The following is a 23,567-nucleotide window of genomic DNA, read 5'->3' as shown; positions in this document are numbered from 1 at the left end:
GGTAGGAGGGGAAGAGGAAGGACGTACCGACGTTTTAACGAGCCGTGATTTTCGTGCTCGCCTTTTCGAGACCCTTACGTAACGCGACTTAATTGTGAAGGAGCTATCGCGCCGGTTAATACGAGCGTCGGGAACGAGGAGAGACATTCGAGGGGGTGCTTGGCGGGTTTAACTGTGGAGTAACGGCCTGTTAGGGTGGGGGGTAGAAAGATTGCTCTGGAGGGGATACCATCCCCACCACTTACTCGTCCATCAGTCGCTCCGAGGCCGTTGTAGGGAGAGGTTTGATCTCGCCGCTCGTGCGCGCGCTTTAAACGTTCCGAGCTTGCTTCCGCGTTTGCGTTCGCTGGTTTCTTTGGGTTGGTGCTCGGGTTTCGATTCGCGGACCCACGGTCCTTTGATGCCAGAGAACCTCTCGGCGTTCCAACGGAAAGACGTGTGCGGGTGCTAGTGTTGGTAAACTTAACCTCAAAGTGGCGGCGGGCCACCCTTTCGCTCGTAAACAACTAAGTGCAGTGTCTCTGTGTAATGGTGTATCCACGTTGAAGAAGTGAAACCGTGGTTGGGGGAATCGTGAGGAAAAGGTGCCTTCGTGGCGAATTCTTAACGCGGTGATTATATCGCTCTGTTTTACCGACCGTAAAAAGGGCACGCCACGCTCTTCGTGGCCAACGGGATTCTTCGTGGTTGGCGTCGGTGTCATATATAACCCCGATGGACGTAGCTAGTGATAAAATTAAGTGGTGATACACGAGTGATATCGTCCGAGACGGTGAATATTATTTTCGATGAGAATGCGATAGTGGCGGATGGCAAACACACCGATGGATCATCGTCGTGCATCCGAGGCGGGGACCTTCTCGATCGAATCGCATCGACAGAATCGCAGACAGAGCCGTCGGAAGGGTCGGTCGTTCTTATAGCCCACGCGGGCGATTTGAATCGGTGGTTTGTTTTATCGTTGTGTTGTTGTTTGTTGTCATTGGTGGGTGCCGCGTGACATGAAGTGTGTATCGTTCGCGTGATTTCAGAACGCATACGAAAGTGTTTATATTTTTTATTAGTTCGAAAACGGAAAGGAATCATGTATCCCAGTGCAGGAATCAATGCTGCTGCTGTGGCTGCCGCCGCTGCCAGGCATCCGGTAAGTTAAACTATCCGTCTTGCACTCGAAATTTTGGAGCAGTCGCGTTGATCGATATAGGAATCGTAAATATCGCGTTATACCAGAGCAACGTTCTATCGTTAATATATTCATTCGAAATTTTGGAGCACTCGCGTCATACCATTCGAAGCAATGTTTTACTACCCATACGTTCGCTCCAAATTTTGTAGCAATCGCGTCGAGCGATGCAGGAATCGTAAATATAGCGTTATACCATTCGAAGCAACGTTTTACCGTTCGATTCTCGTAGCATCGCGCCTTTGTTACGCGGTTTGAGCGATTTGTACGTCGTAAGGTGATCTCGCTCGAAGAGCTACACTTGGCTCGAGTTTCAACGTGTAAGGACTCTCTTTCTCTCTCTCTCTCTCTCTCTCTGCTCGCAATTCTGATCACGTTCAGCGGCGTAGAAGCCCAGTGTAACACCTTTCGATCGTCTATCGGATTACTTCTCGCACGAATTTCTCGATGTACGCGCAACTTCCGTGAAACAAGATCGCAGGAGCGCGTGTATGTGTGTATGCCTTACCCTTGCCGAGGGAACACGCGCGTCAAAACATTCGATGAAAATAGAAACTCGGTGTACATAGACGGTTACCGAATGTGCGATGATAATACAAACGACGGTTTCTTCGTGCCCTCGTCGGTTTGCTGCTAATGCGGTCACGTGCGTCGCGGTACACACATTTATCATGGTTCGCGCGTAGATTACATGCACGGGGCTGTGTATACGTGTCGGATACACGTGCCTCTGGCACCGTGCGCGCATACGTGTACCTACCTCGACTCGTTTCGAGATTTCGAGATATCGGGGCGCGCCAAAGCGTCGCGTCGCGCTCTCGCTAACCCGTCACGAATTCGAGGTTAGCACTGGACCGTGCAAAAGGCAGTTCGTCTCGGTCGCGGCGAACCTATTGATCCGTGAATCGAAGATGAGCCGCGAGTCCCCCTCTTTTTTTACGCGTCTTCAGCTTCGGCCCACGGATTTCACGTCTAGTCTTTTCAATGGCCGTTGCGATTAAGGAGGGACTCGAGTAAAACGTTGGACAAAGACCTTAATCACTGATTTATTATGAACAAAACGGTTCAATGAAATCATTTCCAATCTTGTATACGTTTCCGTACATAATCGAGATTACAGAAACAAATTTTGTGTAAAGATTCATTGGAGTCTTTATGTCAAATAGATTACGAGATATTTAACCACTCCGATTTAAACAAAATATCCTATATGTTTGATTTGTCTTCGTTATAATTGACTATTTTTCTTTCTCTTTGTATCCACATCTAGAAGAACTCTAAACCGTAATTTGTATAATAAACGTAAGCCTTTGGTAAAAGTTGTTAAAATGAATCAAGATCCAAAATAACGAGATATTCTTGTTCCCCTATCTGAAAAACTTGTTTCGCGTAACATTAAGCTTGGAGATCAATGTTATCGAAGATTTCAGTAAGTCAGCTTTGATATCTTCGATACTAAATCACGGGTACAATGACGAAAGACGGCCGCGGTGAGATAACATTCGTCTGCAAACACTGCTAGGTAAACCACGATGTTTTACTGACATTCTTGACGATGAATCTCTAAGTTGTTACGCAAAGCAAACTGTCGAGATACGAAACAAAATATCTTGTCAAGTGTTATGTGACTCTCGAATCAATAAAGGTTAACACATTTTTATACGGTCGTTGGTATTGTTTAGAATTTTCATATACATCATGTGTCTTTGTATTAGAAAGAAAAAGACGAATGGGGAACGGAAAGGAGACGGAACGCTGGCTGTTTTCACCGCGACAAATGGATATAATATATTTATTCAAATGCGGGGCTAACAATGTTGCCCGAGAGCGCGTATTAATACCGCGAGCGGTGTTTTCGCATTTAAAACGACGCTGAAAGGTAAAGGCAGTGTTCATGGGAAGAATTACATTATTCCCGTTGCCATTATATCCACCTCGTACCGATAATAACAATAATTAGACACGAAAGCAAAAAGAAATCAGCCATTACTCTCTGCTATAACGGTGTGTTGTCGGACGAAAGGGACCCTCGGATAGAATAATGAAAGCTTCATCTGGCCCATCCCTAATAACAGGCGTTACACCGGATGCGGCCCGGCGATATTGTAGCACGTGGTGAGCAACGGAGTGAATGGAGAGCGAGGAACACGGAACAGAACGAGACCGAGGAAGCAACACAAAAAAAAAAAAAGACTCGCTGGTGAATGAGTCGTGGCTCCGTATCCCCCTCGCAAGGCGGTGACAATGTTGTGTGGAAAAGGGTGACTCCGTCGAGTGCTACGAAGCAGCGAAAAGAGACAGACCGACGAGGACGGAAAGCTGCTCCGACCAAGTCGCTGCGTCGCTTACGGATGGGTATCGCTGGTGGCAAAACACGTGCACCCGGTATCAAAGGGTCTTTTCGCTTTGAGTTTCGAAAAGAGGAATTCGTACTTGCATCCTTTTTATATTACGCAGCCTGGAACGGTGATCTTTTTAATTTTGAAGGAGAAACGCACGATGGAAGGGTTTCCGGAAAGAACAGGATTTTTCTGCGTTGGGAATTCGCGAGTAAAACATTTTTCTTATATTCATTTTTGGTAATTCAGAATTGGGAGCATCAGTTTTGCAAATGCAACAACTGTTTACGCTGTTTCATTATTTACCCTTTGCATTACGAACCTTTTAGTGGCTGACTCACATGACTCATAATTCACATGAATTTGTAGGCATCGAGTATCTCCCTTCGTTCATTTCGTCTTCGATCCTAGACTTGTACTTCAAACTCCAATTTAAGGTTTAATATTACAACAAACGACCACGTATTACAAGTAGCGAATTTGCCGAAACTGATCCTATTATATTATGGACAAAAACATACAAGGTTCCATTAAAAGAAATGAACATGTTTTTCAAATCTCCTCCACTACTTGCAAACAGAATTATTTATACCACATAATTTAAAACACCCTGTATTTGTGCAGATATCCCGATTAATGCTCGCGATTATCCGTCGAAGCAATATTTCGTTTGAATCGATGAAAATTTTTCCGACGAGGCTGCACAGCAATAAAAACGTTAGGATTTCAATAAACGACTACTCAACGCGAGTTTACCGAACATAACCTTCCTCCGAACCGTGGCCGTACGGTTCGGCGTCGAGCTCTGATTCGGCAAATATTGATACGTTTAATCGGCTCCATTCGCCCCGATGCTTGGCGTAAATGCAGTTCTGCGCGTGCACGGCTGAAAAATCTTTGAAAATCTCGTGTCGAGAGTCGCGTATACAACGGTTTCTCTTTTTCCTCCCGCGTTATAGGGTAGCTCGCAGACGAACAAAGCGCTGGGATTCCGCGAAGGAAAAGAAGTTCGGAGCGTGACAGCGGGAAACGTTTCCGTGGAAACGGGAAGGGGAACGATAATCGGTCGATTTTAAGCTTCGGGAGCCGTCTGCAAGCGGCGCACACGATAATGCGTTGTTGAAGCATGCGAGCGGGTGGCACGCGGCGAGACGAGGCAAATCGAGTCGCGCTGTCGGCACGGAAATACAGAATCACAGTGATATCTTGAGCGTCACGTCGTCCATTATGCTGATGCGCCCGGTAAATTTCACGCATTATACTCCCATTATACGTTTCCTGGCCGAGTGGAATCGCGATTCTCGTGCTCCCGCTTCGCGGTAATTACACGCTGCTGCTTCTCGTTCACCAGCGAAAGAGAAAAGGAACGCTAGGGGAACCGATTGTTTTAATTTCTACGTTACTTCCCCCTACCTTCTCGGTATATTACCGTTCTATGTTTACATCCGCCTTTACTTTCCATGTAATTTTTTGCTTTAACTCCCTCGTGCCCGCGTTTAGACAATCCGAGTATTGATTTTAATGTATGTCAGACCGTACCGATAGACATAATAAATTGCAAAGAAATATTTGTTGTAAATGTAATGCAGATTGGTTTCATGGATATTCCGTTATTTTAAAAATTGCGTTAAGTGTGTGTAAGAGTAGGGAATCAACTTTGAAAGAATTGTTCATCGAATGAAAACATACAGGTAATGTTGGAGTGTCGGTGGAAGTTAAGGTCGTCACTTGCCTTGGTAATAGGCACTTATCGACGTTTTGATTTTTTGGTTGGGTATACATTCCTTCAGAATTTAGATATAAAATAGTCTCTTATTTTCATAGAAAAATCAAGACTATAAAATGCCAAAGCTTCTCATATCAAAATTCAAGTAACGAATAATAGCAGCAATTTTCTATTATACTTGAAATCGACTATTACATTCGTTTCCAGATCGTAAAACGCGAATTGTTCGAAGACACGAACTGTGAAAATGGAGTAGAAATTTTCGACGTACGAAAAATGACAAATTTCACACGTACATGGGCCATACATAGCTCGAACGACGCAGAAGAGCACGAAATACGATCCTGCAGCGAAGTGTACGTGAAGTTATTACTTAATCCAGTACAATTGGCCAGAGTAAAGGAACACGACGACCGGAAGAAATGGTTTTCGCGCGACATGTGTTATACGAGCGAGATATAGCGTCCGCCCGAACTCGATGGAGCACGGCCAAATTTGATCTTCCTATACGTTGATCCGGGCACCTGGGGTGCGAATTGCTTTCCCAGTTGACGCGACATATTGTCTCTTCCATTACTCGCTCAACCGCTGCCCTCGGGGTTCGCTTATGCCGCTTCTTGTATTATTGTACACGAAACGGTACAACCATAAAAATCTGGCCGATAAAAAGGGAACGTCGTGTCGGGAGAACGTATCGAAGTGCCGTAAAAAAAGGAAGCCAGCGCGCACAGGCGGTTTATACTCCCGATAAGAACTTTCGAAGAGCATGAAAAGACGATTCTCTGTGTTATATGTAGGGTCAGGCTGTCTCTGGCCCTCGAAATGGACACCGATAAGACGTCCGATTTACTCGTGCATACTTGACCGTTTAGCTTTTTTTCTTTTCGATAAAGTGGCGGTTATTAAATTTACTCAACGGTTAAAAACGCGTTCCTCCGGACTGCTTCTATCTTTCTTTTTTTATTACGATTTCAAATTATGGTTAGTACACTCGTTAGCAAGTTTAGTGTAAGATTTCCAGTGCAATTAAATTCAAATTATAATTAACGAAAGAAACGTAATCTCCGTTCACTGAGGCGTTATAAATATCCAAAAACCAATAAATTCTACGTCTCTCGTTGCAATACTTGTCATCATTCCTCGAGTGTTTGCGCGCAGAGTAATCTAAAAGGAGCATAAAAAGACGATTCTCTCGGCACAGAAACGCCGTGTTTGGTCCTCTAAGTAGATACCGATAAGACGTCCGATTCGCCAGCGAACGCTTGTCTATTTAGTTTTCTTCTCGATAAAGCACGGATAATTAAATCCGTTGAACGGCGGTCATTATCGGTGGCTTCCCGTTTATAATAGCCATTTGTAGGAGTCCCTAATGGGTCCCGATACTCGATCGACAATAGCCGAGGAATACGGAGAGGTCCGAGGCTCTCGGCAGTAGCTTATTACGTTTAAACGGTTTTCCTCCGATATCGACGCGAATTAATCAGAAGCGATTGCCCGACGAGGATCCCCTCCTTACCCCCACGGGTTCTCTCGCCTCTTACTTTCTCACTTTCGAAAAAAGACGAGGCGGGACACAGTTTAGCTGCAGGTGCTCGGGGAAACGTATAATCCGGGGGTAGCTGAGCGAAAGAGCCCAACGACTGCAACTGGAAAGAACCCTCCTCGTCCCCCTCCCCCCGCCCTTCCGAGAGTTCCCTTGCCGAAATAATCCCCCGGACTGGCGCAACAATGGCCAGAAACGAACCCCCGAGCGTGAAGCGTAATACCCCGAGTCCTCGGGGTGCCGTAAATTGGTCCACTGGGAGAGCAAAGGAGGAAGGGCCGCGTGGAGTGCTTTAGCCGTGGACCCTCGCGGTTACTTTGCCACCCCTCTGTTCTGTCTTCTGTTCCAACGAGGAACATCCTAATCGAAATCCCACGGCGGGTTCGTTTTTCCCCCCTCGCCGCTACGCTTATATTGCTTTTCAATTATTCCGTACCGGTTTGTTTGTTGCTACTCCGTTTGGAGAGCATCGTTATGTACCTCGACTCTTCCCGTAATCCCTGAGTTAATTTGCCAGATTTGCAATCTCCCGTCCGAATTGTGAGTGCTAGTTACGGTATTTGTTCTCATATTTCCAGGCTGCTTCGGCAACAACCGATCCTGTTTGCTCCGTATTCCGAGCGGATGGTTGAATTCGTGTAACGGCCTTTGGCGCGCGTTTAGTTTATTCCATTTAACCATTTATCGAGGAATTTGCCTGATAGAAACCGTTCCCGGTGGAGCACCCAGAGGAAATTTTACGGTATTTGTAACTGGGGATTTTGCGAGGGCGTGTAAGAGGTCTGTTGAGTAAACCACTTATGGGTTGAATTGGACATTGATTAATTCGTGAATATATAAAGAATATAATTTTATTTTTATTTCGTATCGTTATGCGTAGAATCAGTGTTTCTCCAAATACTGGGAAAATTTAGGTGGAAAGTAGAATTAAATTGAATCACTATTTTTCTAAAGCACTTCAAAATAGTATTAATGCGTTAAAAATTCTTATTTGATCGAAATGGTTTCACTGTGAAAATTTCACCTACTAAAACTTCCCTTATACCCGGCGGCCAATAAACTTCCCATTGTGGAAATGTACTTTTAAGGACTCGCTCGCGCCAGTGGCTCGTTTCTTTCGTTGCTAGCGTTTCGTGAGATATTCGAGCCTCCCTGTTTGCCCACTCGCGACGTTTTTCTGAGCGAATTATTTACATTGTGGCAGCGCCCACTATAGATAGCCCAGCTCGCAGAACGTTTTCGTTCCGTCCTCCTCGAGATTTTTCAGAGACTGTCCGTTTTAACCAAGCTACAAGGGGTCCTCGAGTGTTCGGAACATAACCCATTGTGCAGGGGCGATTGTGTTTACGTCTGCATGCGTTTCCAAGTGGAATGGAACTCCGCTTCCACGAGCTCCTCTCGCTGCCCCCTTCTGGCTCGGCGGGGTCCTCGTTTAAATAACTCTCAAATTACCTCCGCCGTCTCTCGCTCTCCTCGTTTTAACTCCTTCGAAAGGATCCCGTCTCCTTTACGTACGTGGCCCCAGCAATCTCGTTCCGGCAGTTATTCCCCGATCGTTTCCCCCCGTCGGTTAATCCACCGCTCGTGAGCCCGAATTGCTTCTAGTATTAACCTCACAATGAAGCGCCGGAGAGGCGATTCCTTTCGTAACAGTTTGAGGACTCGTTAAGGGGGGAAACCGCATTGCAAGACCAAATATTAAATGTTCTTCGCAATTGTTTTACAGGGAAAAGTTTACTTCATTTTTTCTTATCTTTGAGAATATTTTGGGTACGTTTTGAAGTGCGCTTGGTATTTTTGTTCGAATCATTTCACACGGAAGTCTTTCGAACATCAGCTGGTTCTTTGTAGCACGGTTCCCTAATTGATATATTCAATTATGCACAGCGAGAAACAATTAAGTCGAAAGAAAAAGCGTACGTTGAAATTTATTGCTGGCATTCCTATTGTTCTCCAGAATCCTCCGGCTCATAAAGCGGTAAGTTAAATCCTAGTTTCAATCTTTTCCACGAATTCCCATAATGGGTAATTACGTTCTCTCCGGTCTCTCTCTCTCCCCCCCCCCCCCTACCAAACGGACTCGCCTCGTGCTTTATCCTCGTTCTCATCCGATCTTAATCATTCGCAACATTTATGGTTACGATAATTGCCCGATCCGTTGATTACAAGTGCAATTACGTGCGTTCGCATCGACGATAACTTCTTTTGCTCTCTTCCGAGAAAGCGACGATGGAATAAAAGAAAAAAAAGAAATCATTGCGTACGGGGGTCCGATACGAAGGACCGTCCACGATTTTCACGGCTCGTTAGTCACGGCTTTATAAATCGAAGAACTGCCTCCAAAGAAAAAAACAGAAGAATAGCTTCGTGCACGTGTGCGCGTGCATGCCTATGCGTGGACAAACGATGAATTGCGCGCGTGTGCGAGCGCCTTCCGTGCGGAATGCGCGAGTACATAAGTATTTCGTGCACGTTCGCCTCGAATAATGCGTGAAGGCACTTGGCAAGGAGACACACCACGGCGGAGCCGCGCACACGCACGCTTGGACACGTGTGCGTGCGTATACATCCGTGCATGTATATAGCGCGATAAATACGCCTAACCGCTTTGTAAACCTCGGGTGGAAGGTGGCAAGAGGGGAAAAAGAAAGTCCGAGGAAGCCTCTTGAAGTCCCCTCGGACCTGCTCGTACAGGAGAATGGCACTAATTGGCATTAGGCTTGGCAGTTTGTCGTGTTCCCCCCTCCTTCGGCGTTGTGCTGCTCCTGGCTCCTACATCACGGCCGCACACCGGAGTATTTCGTTTCCATGACTCCTCTTCCGTGACTGCGAACATTTCTCTCTCTCACTCTTTCTCTCTATATCACCCCCTTCTCCAATCCCGTAAAATTGCCGTCGGGCCAAGACTCACAATCGTGGTATTACTTATCGCTGCTGGCAGCACGCACGCTGCGGATATACACTTAACGAGTATCCTCGATCGCCCGTTCCCCCCCTCCTTTGTCCTTTAATCCTGGACGCTTTGGGACTCTGTAATTTCTCAGCCGCGCGTTGGGTGGGTGGAGGGTTATTATCCCACGGGGCCACGAAAAATGGCGATTCGGAAATGTACTCCGAAATTCAAACGAAACGGAGTCCTTTTCGTGATCGAGGTTTTCTTATTTAGAGAATTAAAAAATAACTAAATACATTTTAGTTCCGTAGACATTTCCATGGGAATCAGTGCGGCAAAGGAATGCCAGTCGTTCTTTATCTTGGATCGGTAGCGTATTTAATTGCTATGGATTGAATTCAAGAATCAATCTAGCAGATATAGTAGACCTCTCGTAGAGGTGAAAGGGTGAGCTTGCCAAGAGGCAGCGCCCAATTCGCAATCTTGGATTCTGATGAAATTTGGCACATGTATGGAGCACTGCGAAATATTGCACGTGTTTTTTTTTTGTTTTTTTTCATTGGCAGTCAGAAGATCTGGATAGAAATGTTGCCAGGTCATAGGTAGTGCCACTGCGGCCAATCAAATCAGATCAGATTGGATACAGTGGCGGTGCTACAGACTTGGTGAAATTATTAGTCAAAACACATTTGTAATCAATATTTATTATGTTTTTACGACTTTTCATAAATCTATTTCATCTACAACTTTGAGATTAGCATCCAACATCTTTCTGGATCTATACATCGTACTCTATCTGTATGTCAAGTAACATCAGAATCGAGGGTTATAAGTTACGTGATTTTCTTAAACGTTGTCTTTCGTCAATGGAATATTATATTACAAATGCAGTCGTAAGTAGTGAAGCATTAAATTGGAGTTTGTAGTCGGTACATTTAACACAACCCACACCAGTTGCCATCCATTAGGTCCGAACAAGGCTTGAAAAAGGAAAGAAGATGCCCGATCCTTGTTCGAGTATTGTATCGTGTATTCACCAGTCATTGCGCATTATCGTCATTCACAATACCCGAGAGTCAAGTTACGACATTTAAGTCCATCAAACGATGCAACCTAATTAACCAGAGCTAATTTCATCAAATTTATCTTCGGAGTGTACCAAGGGGCTTATCCGGTAGACTCCACTCTAGACTTTGAAAGGATTTTCCGTGCGTAGGAATTTACACAGCACCGGTTGAGAGCTTAAGGGGATCCGCCGCTGATCATAGCCCTCTGATGGCGTGCATCAAAGGTGATGCCACGGACCGAATAACATGCAGTTTTGATCCACCGTTTACGAGATATTGCCAGGAATATTTGCGGTAAATTCGCCACTGGTTTCAGCTTGTAGCAGTGATTCTCAAACAGTATCCCGTATCGGGCCTGTGTTTTGCGTCGCGCTGCATCGTTAGACAACGGATGAGGATCATTACTGGGAGCTGTTAACCGTTTCTAATTTATTGCCAATGTTCGTGGCATCTAAATGGATGAAAAACATGTGTCATTCAGCTCGTTATGAGCGACTTGGAGGACACAAAGGTGATGGAGTAAAACTGTACAGGGTGCCCAATTAGAAACGGAACGTTTAATTAGTTTCTTTGTCGTTAAGGATACGTCGTTAACACGAAGATTGAATAGCTTTGGAGAACGAATGTAATTGCAAGAAGAATTTTGGTTTTTTTAATTGAATTCTTTGGAACTTATCAGAAATTTACACATTATTAAAAAACATATTATGGAATTTATATTGCAAATCTATTATAACTTATAACAGTTAATTATTGTACAGAAATAACCTACAACGGTTATGTCAATTATATACTAAAATAAATTTGATACAAATTTATATTCCTTAAATTTGTACTCTTGCATAGTTCGTTGTTCTTCACGACCAAATAAGGCAGCACAGCCTGCTCACATTTCTCTCACTTATTCGGAGTAGCCAGACTCGTTACAAATCGATTCAAAATCAACCTACCCGTACGACTTCGTACATCTATTTCAATTTAGAAAACGAAGGTGATTTCAAGATATCCACACCTTACGATTTCAAAAAACATTCTTGACTTTCCCTGCGCAGACACGTATTCGATATCGCGTGAAATAATTGAGCGCACACTTTCGAGCCGGACACACACCGTCCGTGTAAACAGAAAACCACGATTGCGAAGAAACGGATAATGGTTCGGTAGTTAAAGCGGCGTAGCGCGAAGTGGATTTCATCGCGAAGCTAATGCCGCCGGTGGAAATCTTTTTACGGCCGACAATTCCAAGGTAGACTCTGCGAGAGCAACACTCGAGGGATTTTCTTCTTTCGCGGACCGCCTCGGGATCCGGGAGTCTTCCTACCGATGGAAAAACATTCTACCGTTTTTCCAGAGATCCTAAACGACACACTTGTGAATTTCCGACGCTCTCAGACTTCTGGGGACACGTACACACACAGAGGCATTCCTTCTAAATGATCAGAGTAGATTCAAAGACTTCACTCTAGATAAAGAAAAATTCTGGAGACGTGTTAAAATAAGAGAAAGGAATTTGTAGGAAGATTTTAATTAGACACACCGTGTATTGAATTTAACAGACCATATTAGGAAGCATTCAGAGCGACCAAGTCTTTGTTTAAGTTTGCTCGTACCTTTGTAAGGTGAAATTATAATTAATATTAAAATCTCCAACACACTCGCAACGATTTACAGGCTCGCGACCCCAGCCATCTCCCAAAGCGACGATATTCCCGAATGTCGTCTAGCGAGTTTCAGGATCTGGCGGTGTCAGTGTCCTGCGCCAAAAAGAAACTGATTAGTGTCCGTGCGCTAGTCGAAGCCAAATATTTGGACGTTTCTTTCCCTTTCCCTTTGTCCAACGGCCATGTAGAAGACGGTATCCATGACGACGCGGTCTAAGAGAATACCAGGGAGAGAACGATGCCAGAGGTGGAGAAGGAGAAGGTGCACACCCGAGCCCCGACGAACGTCCGGCAAATATTTGCATAGCGCGGCGGGTTTGCGGAAAACCAGCGTGCCGCCGGGCAGACGTATTCAGAAAGAATGTTTCTTTGTGTATACGTCGCACACAGAAGCCTGGGAGATTTGGAAATTCGCAAGTGTGTCGTCCAGGTGCTCCCCGAAAAACGGTATAACATTTCCTAGAGGAGAAAATCCTTCGTTGTAGATCCTGCAGGCCGTGGATTCTTCTTTTCATTGACTAAAATGGCCTTTGTAATCTGCAAAATGAGCCGTTCACAAATCGATTAACTTCACTTTTTAAAAAATCTTAAATTTAAGCCTCAAAGCGTTTGCTACAGTCGCATCTTTTTATATTTATAATAACTTTCCTGAATAAATTTCTCAACTTTGTGTTTTATAGAGTTAATCGATTCGTGATCAGACTTTGATTAGACTTCTTTCTGAAGTTGATGGTTAGATACTTGACTAGAGAGTAGGAATGCTGTGCCATGATATATTTTGGTTATGCTTTGAATTTCCTGAGAAACACAGGGTATATTAAGGTCTTTGTAAATTACGTGCGCAGATGCTGGAGTAATATGGCGCACTTAATTCGATATATAATGATTTTAATTCAAAACTCTATATTAATTTGGTGTTATTACCATAGTATACCCTCAGAAAGAATGCGTGTACGTTATACACAGAAACCTGAAAGCTTTAATTACCGTGTCCTCGAGAAATTCTATTAGGCGATAGAGGGATCATTGCTGAGTATACAATTCAAATTTGAAGTCAGTCCAACAATTTGTTTGATATCCTTTCGACCAGCTTCTAGTAAATTTCAAAAAGGGACCACCATGCAATAAATAACAATAAGAACAGTTTTTGTACAAATATTCCACCTATTAAACTTATTTGGGAAGGCTAGGCGTGTTGCGAGTTTCGCTGTGTATACATTCTTCGACAGATTATGCTCGTATTTATACCGTGGAATGCGACTCGATGCGTTGCAACTCGTGTAGATATCAATTGAGAAAAACGGAACGAGGAAACGCAGCGACAAGTGTACAAGCGAAAATGTTGAATTTCGCGTTCGGTTCCGCGGGTTGGCCAACGCGTTCGCACCTGTTCAGTCACGCATGGCGTCGTAATGAATTGGCCGTCGTGTTAAAGTTTAACACCGTCGAATGGTTACAGGCGAGCTGTCTTATCGGTGACTTGGAAAAGTTGTGGATACAGAGGTGGAGAATGCGGGCTTGTCGAGTGTCCGCTCGGTATTTTACTGTGTCGAGGGTGTTTTGCGTGAAAGTATCGAGTCAAAGCTAATGTTCTACAAGAAGATGGTTTCTGGCGACCTTTATAAATTGCAGTGGTTTTTATCGCGATCTTTCAGTTTCTCGAGATTAATATCTTTCAATTCTCCGTTTGCAGTTTCACAAGTTTAATTAAAATGTTGTACTCGTACTTCGTGTACATTCAAGCTGCGCCAATTTTGTTAAATATAAACAAGTAATTTGGCAGAGACAACGCCACATTTGTTCAAGTGCTCCAAATCTACTCTGTGTCTATGTTGGGTCTTCAAAGTAGCACATTAGTGTCGCGTATTGTACACGTAGCGTTGAGAAATATTTTCCAAAAGAGTGCCCGAGCAATTGTAACTCTCATTTCGAACTGTAAAACTCTAAGCCACGGAAGCCTCAAGGTTCGGATTCTATTCTATCGATTTTGACCGCGATAAAGTGGAGCGTTCCCGAACTATCGCATGTGATATCAAGAGCAATGAAATATGTACGTTGGCAGTTTAGCTCGGGACCTCTTATACCTTTCTTTCGCGATCGACGTATGTAAGAATAATGAATAGAAAAACGGGTCGCGACAGAGCGACGCCGATGCCATTGTCCCCGACCAATCATCTTATCACCACTTTGTAAAAGTATGGAAAATTGGCACGAAAACGTCGCGGGATAGAGCTCGCCGCTAATAGAGAGAACGCACCAGGGAAAAATACCGTTCACCCTTGGATGGATTCGTTTTTAGATCGTTATCGTGGATCGCATTAAAGCAATCGGATGTATTACCAATCTCTCCTCCTCGAGCTCTGCTCGTCTTTTATCCTCGTTTTTCCATTTTCGTCCCGGTCGCTCACGGTTTTATCTCTCGTTCGAGTATCGATCAAGCTCGCGCTGCTGCTTTTCACCGTATAATTGAATCGTATTCCGTGTTAATTCCTCGTTATACCGGCGGAATCGGTGACTGGCTGCAGAATAAATTATCGCGTTCCGGTTCGGTGGCTCGAGTTTCTCGAAATAATCGCCGCGGCATGTGTTCCGTCTCGTGTAAGAAGGAAAAGCATTTAGCTAATGCGGACGGACGTAAAGTAGCCACGGTTCGTGCAACGCGCGAACCTGCTATTAATTTCATTGAGATTCTTGCTCGAGCGATTCAACCGCCAGGTGCTAATCCCTCGGCGAAAAAAGAAAATCGCGGCAAAAACAATTTCCTCGTGGTAGATTGCATCTCGGGATTGGAAGGAAAAGTTGTTCGTTTATCTTTGTTACGGAAGAAGGTGGCTCGATTTAACGAGGGTTTCTTTTAAATTAACCGTTGAAACTCCGAAACGCTTCGGATTGCTGCGAGTAGACTGTGGATACTTATGCATTTACGACGAATGGAAATATATACGTCGCAACATTTAGATTGTAAACAGTTTTAACCGTCGACCAATGGAGTTATAATCAAGAGATATGGAAATGTATCGAGTGTCCGAATATTAACGCGACGCGGAAATAATTCATTATTTAATAAATTGCTTGGTATGTTATAAATTCGATATGTTAGATAAATAAAATTTACATTTCTGTTGAACAGAATACACGTTATAACATATCGCACAACGAAAAATTTATAAACCGAATAATGGTCATCTATACATTGCAATAATAAATAGAGTGCTATAGTGTCCGAATATTAATACGGGTCACTGTATGTAAAAATACGAATTTGCATAAACATCCGTTATTCTTACGATAATTGTCTCGTTCGCGTGACATATGACTCTCCGAAATATAAATATAAATTCTTTTAACCGTTTCGTGTGCCCATTCTTCGTAGTTCTCTTCGGAAACCTTCCCGCGTCCATCTCTGCAAAAATTGACTCTTGTCCTCCAGCATTTTGAATTTCGTCGAACGTACAAAACGCAGAAGAAGCAGGACGTTTCGAGCAGTCCACGGTCCTGGCTATCGGATTATCGAATTCCTGTTTACGGTCGTCACGTCAAGTCACGCGTAAAACCCGAATGCCCCGGCTAATCCAGTCTTCGGGGTACCGCTCATCAAGTATTCCAAACGACGATCGCTGGGGAACCCCCCCCCCCTCACCCCTAACCGGTAAGCGACCCTCGTGCACACATCTCGCCACCCCTCCTCTGGCAACACAAGAGGGGTCCCTATTATTTTCCACGAGGTCGTCCGTGACCACCTCCGGGGGTCTCTCTTCGTGATCGGTCGTAATTTTTGGAAGCGAGCCGCGACCCTCGAGGGCTTTGGGGCGTTAAGCCGAATTAACATAAGAGCGTGTGTGCAAACAGAACGGCTCTGGGAGAGGACAGCGTGTCCGAGTACAGGAGGGAACGGGAAGATAGACGCGCGTCCGGAGTCCCGAGGGGGGGTCCGGGGGTACGCGGAAAGCACGCTGGGACGAAGCACCGGGATAGTTGCAAGGCGGAGGAACACGGGGGAGCATCGGTGGGAACACGTGTCCCACACGGAGATAGTTAATTACTCGTTTGTGCACGCTGGGTCGGTCCGCGCCGCAACCAGGAGGGCGACGGAGAGGGATGGAAAATCGGCGAGCGACTGCGGAGGAAGCAGGACGGATTTATATGCGCCGCGGGAATGAGAGCAGTCGAGCAGAGCCAGTGTTTCTCAACCGTTCCTTCTCGTGGACCCATTTCGAGCATTGCCTCTGTTCACGAGTGGTTGGATCATCCGGGGTTATTGGTTCAAGGAGGTATTTTAGTCTGGAGCACAACTTTTAGGTATCTTTTTGAATTTTCTTATCGAGGATTCATAAGGAATTCCTTTATGGGTTATCGCCCATTATCTTTTATTAAATTTTATAAAAGAAGGTAATATACCGTCGCTATAACATTTCTATAGTTTTTTTTTTTTTTTTTATTAACTATTGACGCAGTCTTCAGCAAGAACTTATGAGTCGACCTAATACATTTATTTTTGAACGAAAATGATCTGAATCGATGGTAATGCCGGAGGATAGATCGCAAGGAACCTCTACCATTTAAAATCTTTTTTATCGATTTGGAGCGCATTCAGTCTCGGTCTACAAACGTCAGGTAGGTCCATGCGAGACACTACGTCACTCGAGGATTAGCATTTCCTGTGGCTCGACCAGAAGTCGTGGGCTCTTCAGTCTTTTTGCACCTTTTACTCCTTTGGGCCCTTAAGAAACGCGGTTCACGTGGGGTCGTGTGGCGCCCGTTGAGAATCTCTGCGGTAGGAGCGAGACATTGGGAATGAGACGGTCGAGGGAGCTGGATGGAGAAGTCATGGGATCCGGAATGAGAGGGAAAGGTCGTCCATGAGGGACACCCGGGGCCGATGGGCGAGAGAGCGAGACAGGACATTCCTGTTTCATCGGACCGTTGAGACCTACACTCGCCACGGAGGTGGAGAAGGTGACGGCGATGGGACAGGGTATACGAGGTGGAGGCGAAAAACGAGGATGAGGTTAATGATATACATGGGGGCTACCGTATACTACCGGCTCGATCCCATCTGTGGGCTACCTTGTCTCCTTCTCTCGCTTCTTCGCCGTCTACGTTCGCCTTTCTCGCTTTTTCCCTCTCTTAGCTCGCGGTGTCTCTCTCCCACGCGTTTCCTTGTCGCTTCACGCTTCTTTCGGTCTTTGCGATTCAACAATTCGCCTGTATTTCCATTCTGTGTTTATCTACGTACATGGACGCGGCGTACGCGCTCTTATATGTTAACACGATCCGGATAGCGCATTATGCTCAATCTTGCTCTTGATATATCACTCTCTGGTCGACACGGCAGCATGTGGAAAAGGTTTTCTTCCGCGGAGAGATTTATTGTTATTCGTGAAACACGGGAAAGAATGTTTGGGCTCTCTTTTGGAAGTAGAACTCAATTTTTGCACAACTGCTCCGAAAGGAAAGATATTCTCCTAAATTCTCCTGAATTGTTTTGAAACTTTCGTTATAATTTCATTAACGTCACGTTACTCAACGGCGAGAATAGGGACACAAGGACAATTAAAAGAGTTTCTTTTTGTATTTGGACGAGTTTATATATTATATAAACAAGACCATTATTATAAGAATTATAATTATAATTATAGTGCTTCATTACCTAAACACAATTTATTCTCTTGCTTACCTGCATTCATTACAACTATTAAAACCCTAACACAAACATGAACAAATGTTACATAAAATACTTACGCACAGTTTATTGTCTCTCGCCAATCCAACGTCAATCATACTTCAAAAAATACCCACGTAAAAGCTTTGTTTCGTGCAAAGAAAACAATACTTCGCAAAGGTAGATGTTCAGTATACGCAACATTGCGCAACAAAGGGTTAAACAGGTTGCGAGGAGTCCAGCAGCTCGAATACCCGTGCTCCAGAGCTAATTGTTACAAACAGAATTCCCAAGCGTTCGCGGAATCAGCGAGAAGCCATCGCAGTTGCAGAACACAATTACCGTTAGCGATTCACTCGTCGCTTCGCGGCTAGCATATCGTGAAAGATTCCGCGAGCTCGCGCGAAAATTACAGCTGTGCTCATCAAATTTTTCTACGATAGCAATTGTCTCGACAGAAAATCTGCTTGGTGAGCTCCATTGTAGCATCGAATAATAAGAGAATCATTTTTATTTAGATTTTTCTCAGGTATGGTTAAGCTTGAAATAAAAGACGAGATATTTTCATTTTAATAATTATAATCTACACGATTATATCTTGTGGTGGAACAGATTTTTAAAAACATCAATTTTAACAATGTTTACCTTCATACCTAATCAAACACACAGATTTCAACATTTGATTTTACAACTATACGTGCTCTCTGATAAGTTTACCATAGAAAGACGCAAGATTAATTTCTGCACCTAATATTCATAATAAACCCAGCAAACAGATTTTCCGTTAAGTCAATTGTTCTCGAAACAAAATATTGTCGAATACAGCAATCATCTTCACGCATCCAAAATGGCTTCCTCCGTTAATATTTCGCACAGTGCATGCTGCTGTATGCGCACACCTATGCGACTTCTGAGCGCGCTTTGTGCGTGGCGTGCGATGCACGCCGAATGAAGTGATTCCTGCCGCGTGCGTACAGCTCGAAGAAGAGAAGATCGCTCCGGCACAATACGATTCTGCAGCCAGTTTCATAGTCGCTCGAGCGAATATCTGTATTCGCTACCGAGGTTCCAAGAGAGCGCGCACGCTCCGCTGACTTTTCGAAGAGCAGAACGCACAGAGAATGGGTAAGGGGGCAGGGCGAGGGACAGGAACTGTGCACCGAGAATTCCGTTGCAGAAATACAAGCACCATGTATCAACGAAGTCGAGCGAGCCCGATACCAAACGGATCCCTCCTATGTATCTCCGTTTACTCGTTATGTTACCGTGGACACTGCGGCCACGGGATGCTACGGGGATCGATAAGATATCAATAACGCGAACAGGAACAAGCGACGCGAGACGTCACGCACGAATTGCTTTTAAGCAGTTCTCTATTTGCAAAGTTTTATTAAATTCATAGTGTTGCAGTGCGCGTACAGTCGGTTCCAGTCAAGAAACATCTTCCAAATGACCAGTTATAATCGAACAGTGCAGCAGTTAATTTAACAGTTTTCTATGCACGTGAATAAATAAATGTACCAAATTTCAAGAACTTACGTTAAGTACTTTGACTGCAAACAAATCATGAAAGCTTCTCTCCTCAAGCTATTGTTTTCGGGAAAAATATAATTGAGAATGCAACGAAATTTGAATTACAAGTGTTCTTTATTTTTTACGGGATCCACTATGGTAGAGCCAACCTCAATTGACCGCTCTAGGTCATGGGTTATTCCCACCATATCGTCAGACTACCATGCCGCTCCATCTCTCGTCGCTTCGAGGAATTAACCTTAGCCGTTCATTTTAATTGACTCCTGGTATAGCGAACTTGCTCAGTATAAGTAATCTGGATTTAATACGACAAACATATTCTTATGTTTAATCGTGTTTGTTAAAAATTATCACAATTAATCTGGCCGAATAATTATACATTAAATTATTCGTATATATGCACATATGAAAGAATAAAGAAAGCCAAATAGAATTTTCCATATTTTGTATTGGATTACAAATTGAGCACCTTTAAGTGTATGTACATACACGATAAAAAGGAATTACAACGATGTCACGGTATTGCATGTTGAACTTACTTAAATGCATATGCATAACGCAGAACCTCGCCTTGAGCTAAAAGTTGCTGACGCATCGCATTCCATTCCAAGTGCTACACACGTTAAACCTATTTATATGAACATTTATGTCGACCTTAAATTCGCCTCTTTCTCGACCGTCTATCATGCTATCCATGCCGAATCACGCCTGTCATGTAGCGCATATCAAGCGTGGGAATCTTTTGATTAGACCATTACTTCTTCGGTTAATCTATTCGGTTCCGTGCATCGTTTTTTCTTCTTCAAAATTTACGTGGAGTTTATACATATTGTATTCGAAAATTTGTTATCTTTATTAGAGAGGATCAATAACGTTTTGTCAAGGCTTCAACATCACACCATAAAAATTACACGATACCACCGTCGACTAAATTTGAATGCCTTTAGAAAATTATTTTATGAGTGTCCTCCAAAGACTGGCACTTAGCGAATACAAGTATAAACATTCAATATTTCCAAATTGTTTAGACTTATGATATCAAACTATCTCAAAAAAACAATCGATCAGGTTTGCTCCTCGGTTTCTCTGGCTTACGATTTAGAAGTCGATGGAGGGGACCAAGTAATCGTCGCGTACAATAGAAATCCAACCCGAGAATCCCGACATATGGCCGTCTGGTGTTTTTCTGTCGATCCTAAACTACCCGTCGCTGGTTGTCCACGCCATAGCAACAAGATGTATCTGGTGTCTCCTCTTTTTTTATTTTCCCTCCTTTCTTGGTCACTTCACGCTGCCTCGAGGGACTACGAAGTCAACTCGGAGATAATAAGAAAAAAGGAAAGAACAGAAAAAAAAAAAAAAGTAGTCGGGTCGCCGAGACCTCGGCGCGTAGCTACATTAGCTGCAGCTTGTTCGCAGATAAAGGCAGCTACGCTCTTAAAAACCCTCGGTCGACCGTTGTCGAGAGATAGCTCCGATAATGGCTCGACATCCATGGGACACGAAAGACTTCTCCCCCCTATCTTTCTTGTCACGCTTCTACGTTTATCTCGTTCCGTTCGACCTGTAGCAATCATAGTCCCGAGGTACAAGTTAACGGCCGGCCCGAGACATAGAAAAACAATTAAAGCCGATTTTACTTCCTTCTTTCAACGGGAATGGGAACTTGCATGATTTCAATTCGCTCCATATATTTTGTGTCTCACTTTTGGTAACGTGTAATACATAAACAAAAATCTTACGATTCAGCGTACGGTGTAGGAATGTTGTACAACATTAATATATTAATTAATCAGTGGCGACGATCAGCTGGCGCCATATCGTCTTCCTTGTGTTCAGATTTTGTAAGTGGTATGTCTGGACGGATGAACCGAGGTGCGTGCTGCGCGACTGCGATGGGTGACTGTTCAGGTTATAGGTTCGAATGTCGCGAGAATGTTTCTTCGGTTGGTTCGAATGTTACTAAGGGTGAATGCATTTGTTTAAACAGAGTGAAAGAGATGCGTGAGTCGAAGTGAGAACGGTTTTCGTTGCTATGCTTTGGAGAACGAATGGCTAGTTCGTAAGTTAGTTCTGTAGAGGATCTCGGCAAGGGCAGACCGCGGGATACGCGCCTGCCGAAATTAAGTTCTCATCTTTTGTTATTATCGAGTCGCAATTAATCCGCCACCTTACCTCGCAAATTATTCCCTGCAGTGGTGGAACTAGCAAAGAGTACCTTAGAGGTGGAAAAAGTTTTGATAACAAATAAATGCTCACCGCCTGAAGCATGAATCACGTTTATATTTACAAGTGCATTCAACGGTCGAACAGATACAACAATAATAAAAATGGTCACCGGCCAGATGGCCGATGAAAATTGTCGAAAAGGTCCCAGGAACCTTGGAGCGTAAACATGGGAATACACGGGGGTCGAGCAAATTCGATGCTCGAGTAACTCCATGAAAAAAGAGTTGTTTTGTAGCCAGCCGTCATTGCTCCTTGACAAATCGTGCCCGGTGATTCGCATAAATCCCGCATTTACGGCCAGCGAAACAGATCGTTGAGCACACATGTACGCACACACGCGTACGCGCGTCGTTCACCCGATTAGAATCGCAATTTAGATGCTCTCGAGTGATTTCGCCGCGTGCTCGAATTTCATTGCCCGTGCGCACCCTCGCGACCAAAGGGGACGAAAAGGGATGGGCGGAGGTAGGACGCATGGTTCTCCACCCTATAATGTCAGATAACGAGATTATCGTGAACCGAGCAAGGAAGTGGCGGTAAGAGCTGCGCGACGGCCATCCCGCTCGAGAAATTTCATTTCGACGTGACCGTTCTTTCTGCCCCAAACCCCCTCCGCGTTCCGGGGAATGAAAAAGAAAGGAAAGAAAGCGCTATCGGCCCCGGGAGATCAGGAAGGGCGACATTGTCCGTAAGTGTCGAGGATTGAAGGGCAACCCCGACCCATTCGGTGTCCTCCCCTCTGCTCGTTCGGTTTGCCAGTAATTGTAACATATTCACCCCTGACGCAGTCAACCCTTATGCAAAGTTGCCTCGGAACATTGTGTCGGCTCTTAAATGTTGCTGGGTTGAAACGGGGCTCGTGTTGCACGCGGCCATGGGAAGAAAGAAAAGTCAAGAAGGGAGGAAAGGAGGCTTCCATTCGTATTTGCTCTTCTTGGATAATCTTGAACGAATGCTTGTCACGTTGCAGCTATTTCGCTTCTTTTTTAAAAATATTTCATTATATTTTTGATTTCGATACTTTTGTTTAAATACAATATAATATAATATAAATGTTACCCTATGAGCGAATGAATAAAATAAAATGAAGTTTGGAGTGTCGATCAGAAATGAGCAAAGTTTTATTGGGACAATACGTGGCATTATTTGAATAATCACACGTAATTAACAGTTTATTTGTTGAAATGTACTTTTATTGAAACGTTCAAATTCGTTGTTCTTTATTGAATGCCATTAAAATTTCTTGAATACGTAACAATTTTGCCCATATTTGAACACCCACAGACCTTCTCTTTAATTATGATTATTGAATATTAAAATTATTCTTAGAATTACCCAGTTGACAAAAATTCTCAAAAATTCTCTAACTCCGAGTGGATAATTCCGCAAAATTTGTACATTCGTTCACGAGTATACTTATTACAAAATAAATTAGAATCCAGTTTAATGCAGTTTCATCTACATCTCGCTAAATCAGCGTCGAAAAGGTTAATGAATATTCAAGACGTAAAATATCGTGCTCGAAACAGTTCGGTTCAAAGGGAGAAAGGAACGATCCAGTAATCTCTTTGTTAAAAGGGATGATTGACGTGGCTGTCGGTAGAACCAATCTCGGGAAAAATTCGACTTCACAGAAGGATAACTGCGCGCACGTGTGTGTATTTCGCGGCATTTGTGTCTGGTTTGTGTGTGTGTGTGTGTGTGTGTGTGTGTGTGTGTGTGTGTGTGTGT

The 23,567-nt window shown here is 44.0% G+C and overlaps 1 protein-coding gene across 2 annotated transcripts in view; it reads left to right on the top strand.

Moving 5' to 3' along the window:
• Positions 1-239: 239 nt before the first annotated feature.
• Positions 240-23,567, top strand: part of LOC128874607 (protein groucho-like) — a 147,981-nt gene continuing 124,653 nt past the window's right edge. Inside the window, exon 1 of one of the 2 annotated variants that reach the window (XM_054119497.1) lies at positions 240-1,144. In XM_054119497.1, coding sequence (XP_053975472.1) covers positions 1,085-1,144 — 60 coding nt within the window. In that variant the 5' untranslated portion in view covers positions 240-1,084. The remainder of the gene's footprint in view (positions 1,145-23,567) is intronic. The other variant, XM_054119496.1, reaches the window with a different exon arrangement.

Source organism: Hylaeus volcanicus, chromosome 4 (genome assembly GCF_026283585.1).
Source record: "Hylaeus volcanicus isolate JK05 chromosome 4, UHH_iyHylVolc1.0_haploid, whole genome shotgun sequence".
NCBI lineage: Eukaryota > Metazoa > Arthropoda > Insecta > Hymenoptera > Colletidae > Hylaeus > Hylaeus volcanicus.
The sequence above is the reverse complement of the archived record's forward strand: the minus strand, read 5'-3'. Positions and strand labels throughout refer to the sequence as shown.